This window comes from Podarcis filfolensis (assembly GCF_964270895.1).
Source record: "Podarcis filfolensis genome assembly, chromosome: 3".
Classification (NCBI taxonomy): Eukaryota; Metazoa; Chordata; class Lepidosauria; order Squamata; family Lacertidae; genus Podarcis; species Podarcis filfolensis.
The window spans coordinates 15,666,620-15,687,455 of record NC_139606.1 but is presented as its reverse complement, the minus strand read 5'-3'; the positions used below and the strand labels follow the sequence as shown (position 1 = coordinate 15,687,455).

General features: G+C 44.8%; 1 protein-coding gene and 1 long non-coding RNA gene across 2 annotated transcripts in view; one reads left to right on the top strand and one right to left on the bottom strand.

The window, feature by feature from the left end:
• Positions 1-6,324, bottom strand: part of SPTLC3 (serine palmitoyltransferase long chain base subunit 3) — a 59,979-nt gene extending 53,655 nt beyond the window's left edge. Inside the window, exon 1 of the mRNA XM_083607288.1 lies at positions 5,837-6,324. Within this exon, the coding sequence (XP_083463414.1) occupies positions 5,837-6,079 (243 nt within the window). The 5' untranslated portion in view covers positions 6,080-6,324. The remainder of the gene's footprint in view (positions 1-5,836) is intronic.
• A 193-nt stretch (positions 6,325-6,517) lies between these two features.
• Positions 6,518-10,839, top strand: LOC310759812. The gene is made up of 3 exons (XR_014546517.1): positions 6,518-6,836; positions 8,136-8,327; positions 9,763-10,839. It is a non-coding gene; the product is annotated as an uncharacterized lncRNA (long non-coding RNA).
• The last annotated feature ends 9,997 nt before the right edge of the window (positions 10,840-20,836 follow it).

Here is a 20,836-nt window from a genome sequence, read left to right as displayed (position 1 = left end):
GTGGCACTTTGAGGATTGCAAGTGTTGAAGGAAGATTCAAGGACAATCAATATTATATTTGGGGAATGATTCATGTCCTTACATAGCTGCACTTCCTGGGTGTCCCATGATCATATGATAAGCTCAGTTGTGTTCTACATTAAGAATCAAGCACTGCGAAGCACTGTTTATTTTTTATTTCAAGTGTCTTTCCTATCAATAAAAACTTTGGTGTGGCGCAAGCCTATTTTTATTCTGAAAGTATGGTTCAGAGGGAAAAAAAGCTTGAGAACCAATGACTTAATCTAACAAAAACAAGCTTCCTACGTTCCTATAGCACCGGCTGGTTTACAGTGGAACTGTACACTCCAAACCACTGACAACTTGAAAGCTACATAAGTAAGTGATGTGTGCGTATTCTGCAGTGTGGGCAAAAGAGCGGGGGGGGGGGAGGGGTGTCCTTTGGCTCTTTCCTCTTGAAACACCTGTGTCCAGAGCAACCTTTTAGAAACACACACTCCTCACAGCCCACATTCCCCAAACCCTAATCCTCTCCTGGGGTGTATGGGGTTTTAGGGTAGGGTTAGTACCTCTGGTGGGAGGGGGGACCACACATCATGCTTCTTCTGGGGTAATTTGCCCACCTTTGGTCCCCATCCTGTATTCAGCTCTCACCTGTGGATCCTAGAAGCAGCCAGCATTTGACAGTGGCCACATCACAGGAAACAACTTCAACTGGCTGGCTAAACCATGTGAGGGTAGACGATAGGCCTCAAACCATCATTTAGTTAGGGACTTCCCCTGCGTGAGTAGACGGGCCCCAGTGGATTGAGCACATGAGACCAATTATAGGTCCAATTGTCAAGAAGGTAGTTTCTGCAGTGCTGTAGAGGGAAGTGGGTGGCAGATGGGGCTCGTCGACCTGGGAAGATAACCCATCTTGGAGACAGAAAACTCTGATCCTAAACCTCTGCTGCTTTGCGGCTATACAGTGGTACCTTGGGTTAAGAACTTAATTCGTTCTGGAGGTCCGTTCTTAACCTGAAACTGTTCTTAACCCGAGGTACCACTTTAGCTAATGGGGCCTCCCGCTGCCGCTGCACGATTTCTGTTCTCATCCTGAAGCAAAGTTCTTAACCCGAGGTGCTATTTCTGGGTTAGCAGAGTCTGTAACCTGAAGCCACAGCTGTCAACTTTTCCCTTTTCTTGCGAGGAATTCTATTCGGAATAAGGGAATGTCCCTTTAAAAAAGGGAAACGTTGACAGCTATGCCTGAAGCATCTGTAACCTGACGTACCACTGTACACATTTGTGAGAAAGGCTTTTGGAGCAAATCCTGAATAATAGTATCTATCCGCTGCCTTGCGGGACATCTTTGGGAGAAGAAAAGGCTAAAGAGTAAACTCTATGCAGATCCAGAGTAGAATCCCTAAGACTGTTGGATGGTGCCGTGTACGCCTAATTCTGGCAACTCCTGCAGCCAAGCTGGTGCCAAACATATTGCTCTGCTTCCCTCTGGACCACATCAGTGAGTCTGAGAGAGGAGTCTTGTTGTCTAGGCAGCCCAGGACCTCCATATACACTGCCCAGGCTTGCACCCCAGAAAGGTCACTTCGGTGCTGCTAACGCAGCAAAAGCAACGTGGGAGGCAGCCGGAACAAATTATAAGCTCTATCTGATTGGCATAAGGTACGAGTGCTATAGGTTGCTTTTGGCAGAGGGAGAGCTCATCATGTCTCAGCTTAAGCCAGGCAGCCTTAATGTTGACCCGCCGCTATCTACCTGAAAAACTGCACGAGGCAATAAAGAAAGAAAAGAAACAACATACAGATGGCCATCATTGACTGTGAGTCGAAAATGTTCAACTCTTTCATCAACGCTTTACAGGAGATCAGACTTTCTTTGAATGGCAGCCTGTGAGAGGAGAGCTATATCTTTTTCTGGCAAGGAAGGCATCCTGAAGTACCACATATTCATGGCATATGATTAGCTGTAAGGAACTTCCTTCTGTCTGCAACAGAACTGCCAACTGAGGGTTCAGAATGCTTGCTTTCCATTCATCTCTCAATCACTTCCAGTCCAGTTAACATCTTGAGCATTTATGCTCCCAGTATGTGCTCTGACATACAGTCCAGAGACCTATTACACGAGGAACTAGACCAGGCTGGTCGCGCCTATTCCTGCTAGGAGATTTCAGTGGCAGAGTTGAGGGCGATCATCACATATGAGACAACTCTGTAGGCCACTTTGGTATTGACAGCATGAACGAGAACAGACAAAGGCTGTTTGAACTGTGCTGCTTTCACAGTCTTTGCATCACAAGCATGCAAAACAGCACAAGCATGCAAAACAAATCAAGGCAAAACAGTGACTGTCCTGGAGACATCCCAGGTCACACCGTGGGCTGGACTTGTCACCAGGTGATTGGCACTTTTACATGGAACTACCATGATGCAGACTGTGACATGGATCATTCCCCAGTGACGAGTAAGATCCTTCTCCAGCCACAGAAGACCCATAGCCCAAAGCGAGGTCTCGAATCAACACTACCCATCAGTCATATCTGAACTTTGTGAACGCTTCTCTGATTCCGTCAAACAAGCACTATTGAACTGACCCAGGGACAGTGTTGAAGCAAGGTGGAACTACGGTACATCAAAGAGGCATCCTACAACACAGCTATGTCCTCTTTTGGCAAAAGAGAGCAGCAGATCCTTGACTGGTTTGAGGCTGGCATTCCAGTTGATGTGACTGCTGCATCACTTAAAATGGTATTGGTTCAGTGTCTCAGAGCAAACAATGGGCAAAACTGTTGAGGACAGACTTTCAGTCTAGCCCAATACTATAAAAATGTCAGTTCAGTGCTATAAGGAATGCACCGTTACAACCTTCATCAAACCACCTGTGCTTTAACAACACATTTTCCTTTACGCAACGCTCTAACAAGTGTCACTCAGACTTGAAGCATACACACAGAATTCTGATGGGAAGGGAGAATTTAATTGCGATTTGTAATCACCGCATACTGTACATCTAAAGCTCATGGCTTTTCAAAAATAATCCTGGGAACAACTGTTTACCCCTCTTCAAGCTACAATTCCCAGAACCCTTAACAAACTACAGTTCCCATGATTCTTTGGGGGAAAGCCATGTGCTTTAAAGGTATGGTCTGCAGGTGACCCTGCTCTCATCTGCAACCAAGCTTCGTAACAGGAAATGGGGAGTACACAGACTCCAGAAACAGTTGAGTCAAAAATTAGTTATCCTAAAGGCTCACAGAATAGCAAAGGGGCAAAGAAGAGTTCAGAAAGTGTTCTAGGCTTATCAGGAGGTAGATGAAGAGTTGTGCCACACATTACTAGTAAAAGATTACAGGGAATATCCAAAGTTGTTTTTGCTACAACAGACGGAAACTTAAAGACCAACACATTGTGACATAAGCTTGAATGAACTACAGTCCACGTTGTCAAAAGCATGAAGTGTTATCCTGAGTTTCAGATAACACGCACGCACACCAAAGATGGGGAACCCAAAAACACCAACTCCTATCCTCATTGGTCACTGGCCATACTGGCCGGGATTCATGAGAGTTCTAGTTTGGCAATATCTGGAGGACCACAGATTACTCACCCGCAATATACACAACTGGGGCAGGAGCAGCAAGCAATGAGGACAGAAGGAAATGAAATGCAGAAAGGTATAGGCAGTGATGATTATATTATACTGGAAATATCCAGTAACATCCCAACAAACTTCCATTAAGCCAAAAAAATAGCCAGGGGTGTATGTTAAATTTGATTGGCTGCCTGTATCTCCCTTAAGGCAGATCAATAGATTTGCTGAAGGATTTCTTTCCTTGCATAGAGTCCTCTCCCATTGTTCTGCTGTTGGCTGAGCCCAGTATCAAAATCCTGAACCTCTCAGACTGAATGGAAGTCACCCAGAACATCCCTCTACATAAGTTGCACAAGTATTCTTCCCTCCCATCTTCACACTAAGGTTTTATGCCAAGCAAGCAGGAGACACCCATAGACACTCCTTGGACAAGGCATTGGGTGCGTCTACTTAATAAGCATAGCCGTGTATGCAGTTCACAGTAGGAAGAGACTCTAGATAGGAAGTTTGTGTTTGGAAAGCCTCCAAGTTTGGAAAGCAATCCAATCAACAGCTGTTCTACCACCATGGTATTTTGCTTCTTCACAAGTAAGAAACAAGATACTATTCAACAAGCAACACTAGCGTATGAACCAACACCTTTTTTTTTACTTCACTGAACAAAACCACAGCACTTGAAGTCTCATATACAATCTATTTCTTACCTCTTGAAGCTTTGACTTATTATAAAGAAACTCGGTTTTCACCTTAGGCTCTCCAGATTTTGAACTGCAACTCCCATCATCCCTGACCATAGAGCAGTCTGGCTGGAGAGGCTGGGAGTTGTAGCCCAACAGCATCACAAGGGCTACAGGTTCCCCACCTCCTGCCTTGGAGGAAAAAATGGCTGTAGTTCAGTGTTAAGAGCAAGTTTTTGCATGGAAAGGGCACGGAGTTCCCATCTAATTCCAGGTGGGAAAGACGTGTGTCTGAAGCTCTAAAGAGGTACTAACCATCATTGCAGCAGTAGCCTTCAGCCTTTTCAGATCCTGGGCCCACTGTTAACCCAAACATGCGTTTGGAGACCACACACACACAAATATGCACACACCATTTATTTGTATGGCAGTATGTCGCTGCCACGCATTAGTGACTCCAAACACACTGGTTGAAGACCAATCACGTAGACCACACTAAGCTTGATGCAGGGGCAAGTTCGGCCCTGTGCGATGTCAAAATTCGGCACACATGCCCCCAGCCTTCCATTCTGTTCAATTTGCTACGTCATAGTTGTGACGCCCCCTAGGCTCGGCCCCCAGTGTGGCGGAACCGGTCACACTGCTTTAAATACGCCTCTGCTAGGTGGACCAGCGGTCAGACATGGGAAACTTCCCCATGGCCCACTTTCATCTTTACCACAACCACACAAGCATTGTGTTTTTTCCCCCTTCTTATATGGGGAAGAGCCCTCCCTCCCTCCAACCCACCCACACCTGCTTCTCAAACTTCAGCAAAGACCTGTTTTGCAAGCTGACACCCGGCAACCTGTTAGAAAACTTTGGAGGTGTGAGAGCTGAATCAGAGGAAGATAAAGCAAAGAAGGCATCTCAACAAGACATCAAATGAGGACAGTATAGCTTAACAAGAACCCTGACCTGGAGTCCAGCTGTGAAACAAACACTGGGACAAACACGTATCACATACAAGTTGCCCCTCATTTTTGCATGCAACAATCAAAACAATAAGACCATCCTGCATTCATATGCTGGGGGCAGGAGAAGAGATGTTTCAGTTTTTTTGTTTTTTAATCAAAAGCAATGTTTCAAGCTACTAATAATCGTAGATTTGTAGAGTTGGAAGGGACCTCCAGAGTCATCTGCACTGCAGGAGTCTTTCGCCCAATGTGGGGGTCCGAACCCACAACTGAATCTCAGTCTCATGCGCTACCCCCATATGAGCTTCTAGGAGAATAACCATATATTTAAAACAGTATAACAGCTATATGCCATGCCAAAAACTAATCAGAAAGAGGAGGGCAGGGAAGGGGAGATGGGCCTAAAACAGATGCAAATCAAGCCTTTCTGACCTGAAGATGCTGGGGCTTAGAAAAGATGAGTTGACCCCATTCCCATGTACAGTGTATTATTTTTAGGGGGGGAGACAGCTAAATCGTCCCACTACACACAAGTAGAACGCTAAAAGTATATGGCTTAGTTTGGTTAGCCAAGGGTTCCAGAGTTGGGACCGGAAATGCAAAGCTCACCTTGGTCTCTTTAACCACCCCGTTTTTCTTGCGAACGTCCCGTTTGGATAAGCTGTGCCCGTTCTGGCGGCAGTGCAGGTGTCCATTGGAGAGCGCGTTAGGATTAGCCATTTGCTTGGCAGGAGAGCCGGCCGCCGAGCCGTGCGGAGGGTCCCGGGCGCTTTCGAAGTCGAGCAAGCCGGAGCGGGGATGAGCAGCAGGCGAAAGTTTCCGACCAGAGGGACCTGCAGCGCAAGAAGGCATCCAACTGGTCTGGCTGGCTTTTCGAGGAGATAGCTATCGCTTCAGCGAAGTCGCAGCGACCGAGAGGCGAGCGGCGGTGGTGGTGGTGCTTGTTACCTCGGATAGCGCGGGGCCGGAGCAGTTGCTGTTCCCGAAATCAGGGAGCAAGACGCAAATCCCATGCTGGGTCCTCCAGGGCACCTGAGTTGCGTGACTCAGTTGGAGTCGCGAAGATCGTACCAACGATTCAGAAAAGGAGGAGAAGGAGAAGAAAGAGGAGAAGGAAAGGGGGTGGAGAAGAAGGCGGGAACGCTCCAAAGGCACACGCCCTGCTCCGCGTTGAGCAAAGCGCAACCCGTGCGCGCCTTTTGATCGCGCGCCAGGAGGGCGTGCAAGATCCGAGTTTACTTATTTATTTTTTAAAAAGCAGGGGAGCACAGCGATTGTTTCTCTCTCTCTTTTTTTTATCTGCGCGATCAGGATTATGCCGCTTCAGCGTCAGGTTTACGCGTTTGGAAACCAGCCCTTTATTTTGGGAAGAGACACCAAGGAGGTCACATCCAAAGGTGACACCCGAAATCCTTGGTTCCCCCCCACCTCTCTTGGCCCCTAATCTGCACAGTTGAGTTTCTTCGCTTTTCTGTCCCCCCACCAAAAGAGAGAGAGAGAGAAAGAGGGAAAAGGAGAAACCTACTTCGATAAGTTTATTTGCAAGAAGTAAACACCTCAAAAGCTTCCACTGAGCACCGCGCCCCCTTTTAAAGCCTAGGAATAGTAGGTCAGTTTCGGGTCATGGCAGAGCTGCTAAACAATAGGCTTAGCTCGATTTCGATGTTAATTCGGATGGCGGGGAGCGAAGTTGGGTTCGAGTTGCTTGCAAAGAGCCCGTTGTGCCTTTTTTTTTTTTTACCAGGCTTGAACTCTCCAGGCGGCATTTCAGGCTTCCCCCGTAGGCCCAAGTTTGACCTGGTGTGCCTAACTGCGTCACCTAACCTTAACTTACCTCACAGGGTTGTTGTGAAGATAAAATGGTGTGTGTGTGTGTGTGTGTGTGTGTATGGAGGGGAACCATTTGCACCACCTTGAGCTCCCTGGAAGATAAAGGTGGCTGTAAATGCAGTAAATAAATACAAATAAACAGTGAGCAAATGCTGTTGAGGAGTGAGGCCTTTTCCTCAACCCTAAGCTGTCAATAGGCAACATTTTTATTTATTTCTTTGAAGCAAGCTATATCCCAGGGACATCATTTCCCTATGTTTCTTCAATGCTACCAGCCTGGCAATGGGGTGTTGCTGGGTCAAGATTCTGTCAAGCGCAATTTTGACCTCACCAGCACCTTAGGGAAAGCCTTCACAGAATGAAATTCCCCACTTCTGAGGAAAAGAACAGGTGCCCCAAGCTTCGGTATGTTAATTCAGCACTTAACAGTTATACGAACATTCTTACTCATTGGAACAAATGAGATGTGTGCCACGATCCTATACATGTGTCTCATATCCTTCCTGCTGATCCTAGTGGGATTTACCCTTAAGCTTAAGTATGCAAAGTTAAGTGCAGGGTTGCATCCTGTGTTTTCAGGAGAATGCCTTCTTGGTACTGGCACCCTCCCTGTGGAACGCCCTCCCTTCAGATGTCAAGGAGATAAAGAACTACATAACTTTCAGAAGACATCTGAAGGCAGCCCTGTATCAGGAAGTTTTAAATGTTTGATATTTTACTATGTTTTATGCATGCTATAAGCTGCCAAGAGTGGCTGGGGAAACGCAGCCAGATGGGCAGAGTATAAATATTATTATTATTATTATTCATGGGACAGACATATACTAAACTTGTATCCATCTAAATGAATTAACATAGAGAATAAATATAACAGAAGTCTGGATTTTTAATGGTTCCTCAGAAGTCCAAGGTCTTCAACAACGGAGACACAGTTTAATTATTGGAAACTCATGTACTTCCCAGTTGTTTTGTACTACGTAAAGGGACAATTTATCTGGGTCCCCACTCAAAATGTTTCAAGTTTTTCCTCTTGATTTTTGTTGCTCTTCTTTCTGATTTCTATTATTATTTCTCATAGATCATCTTAAAAATCAACTATGAATACTAAGAAAATAATTACACCTGGAGTTGCCATATTCAGAGAGATGTTACATGCCTTTGGAAATTCCTAATGGTTCCTGAAAATGCCGTTGTTGTCGTCGTCATCATTGGCTGACAAAGGTTGCCTCCAGAAATGTAGGAGGAATTAAAGCGTGTACCAGAAATTAAGGTTTGCACAATTAAAGTATATTAAAGTGTTTTGGCATACTACCACAACAAAGACACTAAAAAACCCCAAACTTTGTGGTAAGGAAAGTGACATAAATGTACTGAAAAGGTTTTGATGAGCAAATGAGTAACATATAAACACTATTCAAGCAAATTGGGATGAATGCTCATAATAACATAACCTCCCCATAAATCAGAACAAATGCTCAATAAATACTAGACATAATCTAACCTCTATGTAAACTTGTGCAAGTAAACCAGGATGAATGCTCAACAGTGAAGGAATGCAACCATGCAGTTTGCCTGTGTTACTTCACTGGGTACGTAGTGTCTTAAGGTTCACACATCTGCAGTGCCTACGTACATTAGGAAAGTAATATTTACATTAGAAATTAAATGCCTCATGTCTTTCTGTTGCTATGCTTCCGTTGCTATTATTAGGAAAGAAATGTCAAAAGTAAGTGCATTTCGAAAGTCAGGGTTGGGCAGATGTGAAGACATAAGATTCCAAGTTATATTACCTTTTTTCCTGAAGGTATTTAACAATTCAGATGACAAAAGCAAGAAGGCTCTGTGGAATGGGAATATTCATGGTCTTTTCCTGTAGCACAGTCACGCTTAATATCTGCTATTACAAATTAGGTGCCTAGAAACTTCTGGTGAGCACATAGAACACTCCTACCTAATCACTACCTTTTTTGGGGTTGCTTTGTTGCTAGTTTCCTAACCATGCTATATCGCATCCAGGCTAATGGGATGCTGATGACAGGGATTCTTCCTACGCACTATTGTATTTATTAGTTTATACTTTCAGATATTCACTTCCCAAATTAACTATGCCCAAGTTCGTATGAATTCCATGATCTTATTCCTAGAAAATTTTCTGGAAGTCTTTTCTCCAGAAGGTACGCAGTTGTGCAATTTTAATTTAATCCAACTGAATAGATTTTAATCCCCCTTTTCAAGAAAGTATCCTCACAAAGCACAATGTGTGAATGAAACAACACATAGCAACAATATAAAAATGACATAGTTTAAAACTTTAAAGCATTCAAGAAGAGCATGAGACACTTACTCCCAGGGACGTGGGTTCAAGCCCCACACTGGGCAAAAAGATCCCTGCATTGCAGGGGGTTGGACTAGATGACCCTTGTGGTCCCTTCCAACTCTACAATTCTATGATTCTAATACTCATAAAATAGCCATAAAAGCATTCTGCTCTGTTCAGTCATAGAACAATACTGCTGAATAAAAGCAGATTCACCACCTCCACAGCCCAATTAAAATCATTCCACAAAAGTGGCAGAGAACAAGTACATCTTCACATCAAAACTTCATTAGGAATTGGATGAGGGCCACCAGTGTAAAAGTCCTTTCCAAGATCCCTGCAAACCTGATAGTTCTCATAGGCTGGTATACAAATTGTATTTCCACAGACATAAAGTGATCCAGTTATAACCATAAACAGGAAAAGACGGGCCAATACCAACATCTGACACTGGCTCACTGGAGGAAACAGACAAAAGCCACCACTTAATGGCTACTTTGGGTAATTGTAGGTTACCTCTGTGTTTACTTATGTATTTACATTGATTTGTTGGTGGAGAACTACAAGGACCTATGCCGTGGGTCAATATTTTTGTGGTCCTGGAATTCACCAAATCTGTGATTTTTACTGTGCAGTTTACCAATGTAAGTTTTAATTTGACAGTGGTTTTTTGTTTGTTTTTTGTAAAATCATGCAGATTCAAAAGGATATATTTTAATTCTCTTGGATCTGATATTCACACGGATCCCATGGAAAAGCAATTTGTGCCTGTGCTGTCTCTCTTTCTGTCTTTGGGGTGTGGAGAGTTTGCTAGGCGGGGAGAGAAGCAACCAGAGTAGGTGGTGCCCAAAGCATTCCCCCCACCCAATCCAGTTGTGCTCCTAGACCAAAAAGGTTGGCCAAGTGAAATATTTCCTTCTGAACTGGAGGATTGCAGACCCTTCCGCAGAAGTTACTAGTGGGTAGATAGACATAAAAAACTTTAAACATGGTGGCTGTTAATGTGGAGATCCAGTCAAGTCTATGACAAATTATGTCCCATGCACTAACATTCAATGGATCCTTCAACCGAGGTTCAGATTTGCTCCGCCGTGACCCAGTGGAACAGGGAAGAAAACTTAACCAGTAGAATCACAGACTCGGCACTGAAACTAATCACTCGATAATAAAAATTTATATATATAAAAAAGAAACTAATCACTCGGAGCAAAAGTCAGTGTGGATGAACCCTAAACCTCTCCTGAACTTCGCTGTCAGATAAAAGTGGGAGTTAGGGCAATCTCATACACAGAAGTGAAACGAATGTTTATCATGTATGCATTTAGCAACCAAGTCAGATTCGTTTTCGTATGCACGTTTATATGTGATAGCGTTATTATATTGTATTATTTTAATGGAAGCTGTGTTGGGAATCCTTCTGGATCCATAGGTGAGACAAACACCAAATAAATATGTTAATAAGAAACGCCTCTTTGTTGTGCATCAATGCAGGTTTCCCCCAACACCTTTTCTTGGTTCAAATTAGACACGCACTCCACCCCACCTCAAAACATGCAGACAGAGACACATACCATAGTTTCAGTCATCCCTCTCCCTCTCTTTCTAATTAAAAAAATTAAAAAACCAGGCAGACATCCTACTTGCAAAAAGTTCTTTGACTCCCAGCACCCCACTCTCCTGTTTTTGGATAGTCAGTCAGAGGTCAGGGGCAAGACTATGTTTTTTGGCAGTGGTGGTTTTTCTGCGTTCTCTCATCCCTGTTAGCTGTACGGCAGGCTGTGTTAAGGAATCTCAGTTCAACCTTTTGCAGTGATGGCACTGCCCTTATACAGTATTGGTAGTCGTGGAAAATCAAGGCTGCCTTGGCCTCCATTACTGTAATGGGTTTAGAGTGGTGAATGCATCAAACATTGCAGCTTAATTTCTGGACACTCATGTCAAGCCCTCCTGTATGTGCCCTGGCACACAATTTCGGAACCACAAGCGCAAATGTCACATTTTTAGGGGTTGAAAGAAACATGTGTGAATAGCACATGTTAAAAATGTAATGTGAAACTCTTATTACAGTCCAGGTATAGGGTGATAATTATATTTTCTAATACCAATGGAGACAGGGAGAGACAAAGCTCCACATGTTCTGATCTTTCTGTTTTGAGCTTCAGGTAGTAAAATGGAGCTGTCTTTGACCCCAAATGATGAAACTAGCGGTGGAAAATGTTTACCTTCTGCTTGGGATTAATGGGAAGGCTTCCTAATGCTACCACTTTCCCCCCAGTTAATATGCCTGGTATAACAATAAGCTCACTCTGTACCCTTAGGTGAAATTTAAAAAAACCTGCTGGATTAGACCATCTAGTCTAGCATCTTTACAGTGATCTATGGGAAGTTAATTCTCAGCTTTACTTACCCAACAGTATTGTTGCCATAGAGGAGGATAAGCATGTAAATTTATTAGCCTGTTGTTGGGCAATTTCTATAGAAATCTGAATGAATAATGTTGCAAGGCACTGTGACGGATATGAATCAATCACATATCCATGAAATGTAAGCTCAAAAGCAGCCATAAGGCCGGAGGAGGAAGCAAGGCAAGAGTCAGCAAGTGGAAGTCCTGCTTCTCTTCTTCCCCACTGAGGCCTACCTTCCCAGTCTGCTTTTACCTCAAGTATTCTTACGGCTGAAACAGACTGCCTTTCAAGCCTTGGTGCTGGCTGTGAACAGCAAAGCGGCAGTGGTTTTCAAACTTTCTGCTCTGAGAAAAACCCTTTCAGCATCAGTTTTGTCTGCTGAAAACAATCCTTGCCGCAGATTACCAGTGCTGCCCTGAAATGGCTAACACAGAATACTGTTTATTTATTTGATTTCTATACATAGCTGTCAACCTTCCCTTTCTTTGCAGGAAATTCCCTTATTCCAGCACCGTTTCCCGCTGCTTCCTGCTGCTATCCCGGATTGTTAGATATCCCGTAGACTGTCCCCTTATTTTCGAGGCTGCTGATCCCTTATTTTCAAATCTGAAAGTTGACAGCTATGTTTCTATACCACCCCTTCATCCATAGATCTCAGGGTGGTTCATAACATAAAAATGCAAAATAAAAACAATAACGCAGAATGCCTAATAAAAACCAATGAACTGCATTTGAAACATTAACTATTTATGTATTATATATGTATTTATTGGCCTCCAACTACATGGGCAAAACCAATGGCCTTGTTCTTTCCCTCCAGTGTTTGTGTGATGCTCTATGGGAATAGATTTGATGAAGAAAATCAATGCACAACCAGGCCTGCCCATGGGGCTGTGGACCTTTAAATAGTACTGAAGCTCTATGGAATGAACCCAAAGAGAAGGCCACAATGAGCGTTCATGTTATGTTTAAAAGAAACTTGCGTTGCAGAGGATTCTGGGTCATGTCCTAGTGTGGACACCTAGTTTTGGTAGGATGTTGGTGTGGCCTGTTACAGTTCTTTTTCTCTCCCCACCCTACCCCCAATTAGTTTCTGGTATGCCACGTAGTCAACTAAGTTATGCATGTTTCAAATAATAATAATAATAATAATAATAATAATAATAATAATAATAATAAAATTATTTATATCCCGCCCTCCCCAGCCAAAACCGGGCTCAGAGCGGCTAACAACAGTAAAATGATAAAACATTCTAAAATCATTTCATTATAAAATTAATTCCAATCAAATTAATGGCAACCATTGGGCTAGAAGTTCTATGAGGATTGCCAAAGGAGGGAGTCAGGCTGTGCCGTGGCCAAAGGCCTGGTGGAACAGCTCTGTCTTGCAGGCCCTGCGGAAAGATGTCAAGTCCTGCAGAGCCCTAGTCTCTTGTGACAGAGCGTTCCACCAGATCGGAGCCACAGCTGAAAAAGCCCTGGCTCTAGTTGAGGCCAGCCTAACCTCTCTGTGGCCTGGGACCTTCAATATGTTTTTGTTTGAAGACCATAAGTTCCTCTGTGGGACATACCAGGAGAGGTGGTCCCATAGGTACGAGGGTCCTAGGCCGTATAGGGCTTTGAAGGTTAAAACCAGCAAATTAAAATATAATTTGTCTAGAAGGCTCCCTGTTAGCATTGCTCATATAGCAGCTTGAATCTCTGCTTTCCCTTTCCCTTTTCAAACCTGCCTCCCACACCTCAACCCCCACAGCCTGTTTGAACTCCCTGTTTCCCCATCACCCATGGCGACTGTGAGTGCCTTAACACTTGGGAAGATCAGTGTCAGTGGATGCAAGCTGTCTCTTTTGTATATACATACTGGGGGCGGTATGCACAAAACCTCAAAGCACCAATGTTAAATACAGCCACTACAGCAATCCACAATACAGTCAGATCAGAATATAAGTCTGCTGGATCAGGCCCATGGCCCATCTTGTCCGGCATCCTGTTCCCTCACAGAGGCCTGTAGGAAACCTGCAAGCAGGATTCGAGCACAACCACTCTCTCCACTTGTTTCCAGCAAGTGACATTCAGAAGTGTTACTGCCTCTGATTGCGGAGGCAGAGCATAGCTGTCATGGCCAGTTGCCATCACCAGCCTTCTTTTAAAGCTACCGTATTTTTTGCTCTATAAGACGCACCCGACCATAAGACGCACTTAGTTTTAGAGGAGTACAAGAAAAAAAAAATTCTCTCCCTCTCTGCGCAGCGCCTCTCCAGCGAAGCGAAGTCAGAACATCAAGAGGGATCGTTGTGCAGTGAAAGCAGCGATCCCTCTTGCTATCCTGGCTTCTGGAATAGCCATGCCAAGCCTTTTCAGGGCAGGGGGAGCGTTCCTCCCATTGCCCTGAAGAGGCTTCGCGCGGCTATCCCAGAAGTCAGAACAGTAAGAGGGATCACTGCTTTCGTGATCCCTCTTGCTATTCTGGCTTCTGGGATAGCTGCACAGCCTTCATTCGCTCCATAAGATGCACACACATTTCCCCTTACTTTTTAGGAGGGATAAAGTGCATCTTATTTAGCGAAAAATACGGTATTTCTCTCCATCAATCCTCTCTTAAAGCCAACCAGGTTGGTGGTCATCACTGCCTCCTGTGGGAGTTAAGTCCATAGTTTAACTGTGCACTGAATGGCAAAGTGTTTTCTTTTATCTTCCAACATTCAGCTTCAGTGGAGGTCCACAAATTCTAGTGTTTTTAAGAGGAGGTAGCGGGGGGGGGGGGCGGCGGCGGACTTTTCTTTCTCCAATTTCTCCATGCAATGCATACTTTTATAACTTCTATCGTGTCACCTCTCACTCATCTTTTCTCTAAACTACAAAGTCCCAAACACAGCAGGAAGCACGGAAAAGCCTAAGTGTTAAAAACCAGCAAATGTCTAATCAGGGTTTCCCAAACTTGGGTCTCCAACTGTTTTTTGGACTACAACTCCCATCATCCTGACCACTGGTCCTGCCAACTAGGCATGATGGGAGTTGTAGTCCAAAAAACCAGCTGGAGACTCAAGTTTGGGAAACCCTGGTCTAGGTGTATTCTTACTAAACGGCATGGGGTTATTCGAAATGCAAAATGGAAAGCCCATGCCTTGGGAGCTGCTAGCTAGATGATGCCACAAAGTACCTTCATGCCCTAACAAAGGGCTCATCCACACTTTTGCTTGTCTTGCCGCTTCCTCTGCCCCAGAAAACCCACCGGGTTGGGGGGGGGATCAATTATTATTTTCAGCAGGTTTTCCTGGAAAAAGTGGTGGGACAAACAAAAAGCTGCTCACACCCATGCCTAGAAAGCACCACAAGACAAGCGGAAAACAGTTCGGGAGCACGTGTTCCTCCTCCTCCTCCATTTATTTATTTTAAACTATATAGCTCTCCTGGAATTTCCCAGGAAGCATTTTTAGGAAGGGCTGTAGCTGCATGCACCTGCTTCTCATGCAAAACATCCCAGGCTCAACCGCAGCACATCTAGGTAGCGATGGGAGAGACTTCTGCCTGAAATTCTGGAGAGTGGCTGCCAGTCAGTGTGGACTGTATGAGATGGGTCTAAAACAACATTAAAAAAAACAGAACCCACCACCACTTACCACCATTTTAAAAGTAACAGTATGGATTTAGAATGCAATTTCACTCTTCTAGCGCCTGGCCCAATAAAAAAGCAAGGGAGAGATGGACATATAGGAAGTAAACCCTTTAGTTACATACTTAGGATCCGGACACCCCCTGCCCCTAAGACTTCTGGGAACTGTAGTTGGTTAAGGATGCTGGGAATGGAAGTTCAGTGAGGGATAAACTACAGTTCTTAGGGTGTGTGTTTAAAAATACGGTATGTACTCAAGCGCCAAGCTTGCACTGTTACTTGTTATTCAACTGTTCTTACTACCTATCCACTTTACAGCTCTCTTTGGTATTTCACAATTCTTTTCCCTCTATTTTTTCACAGTACGCTGAGGTACATTAGGTCCAAGTAGGCAAGGACTTGCTCAGCAAAAGCTGGCTTGCACCTCAGTTCCACCAGCTTTGTTTTCCCGGCGGGCTTTCTGTGCCGTTCACAGATATTTTCCAGTCAGGAAACCTTCAACCGTTGGCAACTGTTAAAAAGGACAATGACTTTGCCAGAGGTTTGGGGCGGGGGGGAGTTGGCAACCTTATCTGAGACTGGAATGAGCTAGGCTGGAATCCACAGTGACATTCCTTCAGGATCCGGGAAAACAAAACGAAAACTTCAGGTCTGCCTGGTGAAGCACAGCATATATAAGTGTATCTCAGAATTGCATCACACACGCACTGCAATGAGTTTTAGCAGAAACTCTCGTTTGTCACCTTCATGCTTACCTAACCCGATAATACGCACTCTTGCAGGGAGTCACACTTGTTTGTTCAGAGCCAGCCCCTTCCTTCTGGGCCAGAAAAAGTATGTCGACGTATCCCATTCCTTGCGTATTGAGACACTGCTGGTGTGGTGGAGCAAAAGCATATACTTGACATTCCTGCCAGGCTTGTTTCATTAAGAGAAAGCACCTGCAGGTTTTATGTGAGAGGTAAGATCTCTGCTGAGTTCTGTGTGGGGTCACGAAAACTGTTTGCTTTGGACAAGTTGCAAGGAGAGCATTTGACTTCCTGACTTGTCACTTCTGTACCCTTCCTAGGTCCAGAGTTTCTCCACTTAGCAGCGCTGAAGTAACCACAACTGTGTCCAGTGTGAACCATATATTCAGACCTCCAAGTGCCTCTGTTTTCCAGGGACAGTCCCGGATTTACAGAAGCCATCCTAGTTTCTGATTTGATCCCAGAATGGCCCACTTTTCCTTAGGTAAAGGTAAAGGGACCCCTGACCATTAGGTCCAGTTGTGACCGACTCTGGGGGTGCGGCGCTCATCTCGCTTTATTGGCCGAGGGAGCCGGCGTACAGCTTCTGGGTCATGTGGCCAGCATGACTAAGCTGCTTCTGGCGAATCAGAGCAGCACACGGAAACGCCGTTTACCTTCCTGCCGGAACGGTACCTTATCTACTTGCACTTTGACGCACTTTCGAACTGCTAGGTTGGCAGGAGCAGGGACCGAGCAACGGGAGCTCACCCCATTGCGGGGATTCGAACCGCCAACCTTTTGATCGGCAAGTACTAGGCTCTGTGGTTTAACCCACAGTGCCACCCGCATCCCTCCACTTTCCCTTAGGACGTCCCTATTTTCATTGGAGAAATAGAATCATAGAATCTTGGAAGGGACTTCAAGAGTTATCTAGTCCAACCCCCGGCAATGCAGGAATTTCAGCTAAAGCAGTGGCATCGCAACGGGGGGCGGGGGGCGGTATGCCCTGGGTTCCATGCCTGCGGGGGTGACAAGAAGTCACCCCGCAGGGGCTTGCGGCGCCGTGAGCAGCCATTGCACCGCCGCAGCCGCCTTTGGAGGATCCTTCGTTCGCAGCTGCAGCTGTGAGCAGATGATCCTGGCGCTGGCAGCAAACCACTAAGTACAGCGCATGTGCAGTGTTGCACGCATGCGCTATACATAGCGACGCCGCATATGCGCCGTATAGAGGTTTGCCACTGGCGCCGCTCCAGCGCCGTACGGATAGTGCTGGGACCCTCCGTTCGTGCCTGTAGCGGCGCCGGAGGGATCCTGGCACTGTCTGTACAGTGCTGGAGTGGCGCCAGTGGCAAACCGCTATACAGCGCATGTGTGGCGTCGCTACATACAGCACATGCATCCTACGTCGTTACGCCCGCCCCAGGTGTCACGATGCCTCCCTTCGTCCCTGAGTTAAAGCATCCAACCTCTGTTTTAAAACCTCCAAGGAAGGAGAGTCCATCATCTCTCGAGGGAGTCTGTTCCACTGCTGAACAGCTCTTACTGTCTGAAAGTTTTTCTGAATGTTTAGTCGGAATCTTATTTCTTGCAACTTGAAGCCATTGGTTCGAGTCCTACCCTCCAGAGCAAGAGAAAACAAGCACCTTCCCTCCTCCATGTGATAGCCCTTAAGATATTTGAAGACGGCTATCATATCTCCTTCCTGTCTCCTCTTTTCTGGGCTAAACATACCCAGTCCTTAAACCGCTGCTCATAAGGCTTCGTTTTCAGACCCTTGATCATCTTGGTTGCCCTCCTCTGCACACATTCCAGCTTGTCAACATCCTTCTTAAATTGTGGTGCCCAGAATTGGACACAGTATTCCAAGTGTGGTCTGACTAAGGCAGAATAGAGTGGTACTATCATTTCCCTTGATCTGGACACTATACTTCTGTTGATGCAGCCTAGAATAGCATTAGCTTTTTTTGCTGCTGCATCACACTGTTAGCTCATGTTAAGCTTGTGGTCCACCAAGACCCCTGGATCCTTTTTACATGTACTGCTAGTAAGCCAGATGCCGCCCCCCCATCCTATATTTGTGCATCTGGTTCTTCCTGCCTAAGTGTAAAACCATACATTTGTCCCTGCTGAAATTCATTTTGTTAGCTTGTGCCCAGTTCTCCAATCCGTTAATGTCATTTTGAACTTTGATTCTGTCTTTTGTGGCATTAGCTACCCCTGCCAGTTGGCTGTCATCTGCAAATTTGATAAGCATCCCCTCAATTCCTTCATCCAAGTCATTTATAAAGATGTTGAACGACAACAGGCCCAGGACAGAACCTCGTGGCACCCCACTTGCCCCTTTTCCCCAGGATGATGAGGAACCATTAATGAGTACCCTTTGGGGTTGGTCAGTCAACCAGCTACAAATCCACCTAACAGTTACCCCGTTCACCCCACATTTTACCAGCTTCCTCACAAGAATATCATGGGGGACTTTATCAAAAGCCTTACTGAAAGCAAGATACACTATGTCCACAGCATTTCCCTGATCCACCAAGTTTGCAATTCCATCAGAAAAAGAAATCAGATTGGTCTGGCATGACTTATTTTTGAGAAACCCATGCTGAGTCTTAGTAATTACACCATCCTTTTCTAAATGCTCACAGACCAACTGGAATTATCTGTTCTAGTACCTTCCCTGATATCGATGTCAAGCTCACTGGTCGGGTCTTCCTTTCCCCCCCTTTTGAAGATGGGGACAACATTTGGCCACTTCCCGTCTGTTTCATTTAATCTAAGCCACGTCAGCATGACTCAGTGCTGAAAATGTGCAATAATAATAATACCTGCCCATGTGCATCACACCAGAGTAATCATAACCAGCTTCTTATGCCTGAGACTGGGGAGAATATCTTCCAGATTTGGGAAAGGATGTGGAGCCAGTCAATGTGGCAAGGAGCTCAACTTTTTTGTTTAAAATATTCCTGACTAGCTCACGAACCAGCAAGCAAGCAATAATAGCAGCAACATTTCTCTCACCAGTCTATGTTCAGGATATTCTGAATTTATGCTAGGGGACGGCACTTGTTGGAAGCAGATCCACACACCTTTACTGGAAATTCTCTGGAGTTGCACATGGTTCAGCTCCAATTGCCCTGCCCCAACCAGAAGCTAAGTGAATGCAGGGAAATGGTTGGCACACAGTTGGCACCCCCCCGCTTTGTTTGTTCATTTCCCCTATTTGTGTCTTTCCCAGCTTTTTCCCAGCAGGCCTTCCCATTTCTAGCCATAGAAATGAAACAGACTGGAGGCAGCTAAATGTTTTTGTTTTTTTTAATAAATTTTTATTGATTTTCCAACATGAATTGAGACACTTCACAACTAACAATACATAGATAAACAAACATATAAACACGTATAATTTCATAACCTTTTTTTCTTAAACCTTATTTCAACGACTTCCCCATACCTCCCTTTCCTGCATCCCTATTTTAAACTTTTTCAGCAACCCCTAATTTCAATTACTTATGATTCAATTTCTTTGATCCTTTTTCTCTTACCCAATCATTTGTCGCTGCAATTCTGTTTTACATTACCCATGACATTTTAGCACTCATTAATTTTACAACAGTTCTTAAGATAAACTTTAAATTTCTTCCAATCTTCTTCCACCGTCTCTTTTCCTTGGTCACGGATTCTGCCAGTCATCTCGGCCAGTCCCATATAGTCTATCACCTTCGTCTGCCACTCTTCCAGCGTGGGTAGTTCTTGTGTCTTCCAATACTTTGCTAAAAGAACTCTTGCTGCTGTTGTAGCATACATAAAGAACGTCCTATCTTTCCTTGACACCAATTGGCCTACCATGCCCAGGAGAAAGGCCTCTGGTTTCTTATGAAAGGTACACTTAAGGGCCTTCTTAATTTCATTATAGATCATTTCCCAGAAGGCCTTGATCCTTGGGCACGTCCACCAAAGGTGGTAGAAAGTACCTTCAGTTTCATTACATTTCCAGCATTTATTATTGGGCGTATGATAGATTTTTGCAAGCTTGACTGGGGTCATGTACCACCTATAAATCATTTTCATAATGTTCTCTCTTAAGGCATTACATGCCGTAAACTTTATACCGGTAGTCCATAACTGTTCCCAGTCAGCAAACATAATGTCATGACCAATGTCTTGTGCCCATTTAATCATAGCTGATTTAACCATCTCATCCTGTGTATTCCATTTCAACAGCAAGTTATACATTCTTGACAAATTCTTATGGAGGCAGCTAAATGTTGTCCCCATCTTCAAAAAGGGGGGACAGGAAGACCCGACCAGTGAGCTTGACATCGATACCAGGGAAGGTTTCTGAGTTAGGACTGGCTAAGTGGTGCAGAGAGATGGTTGGCAGAAATGCATTCACAAGCCTCTGCAACTTCATGGAAGTATAAAATTTACACTGAGCCAACTCCTAGGGGCTGAGGTCCCTTCGGCCCGCCCCATAAAATATTTGAGGGGGCTGTCCCCCCCAAAGTTGATGGGCATTGCCATTCAAATGATGTGTGAGCCACTGCATCATGTGGTCAGTTATGGGGGGCACGGCTTACCTGCCCCCAATATTTTATTCAAGTTGGCACCCTTGGTGTGTAGCCTTGAGATATTTGGGGTAGGAGAAGGGATGTTTTAAAAATTACTTGGTATTCCCATTAAGAGGGATCTGCCGTAGTGGAAGAGCCTGCACTG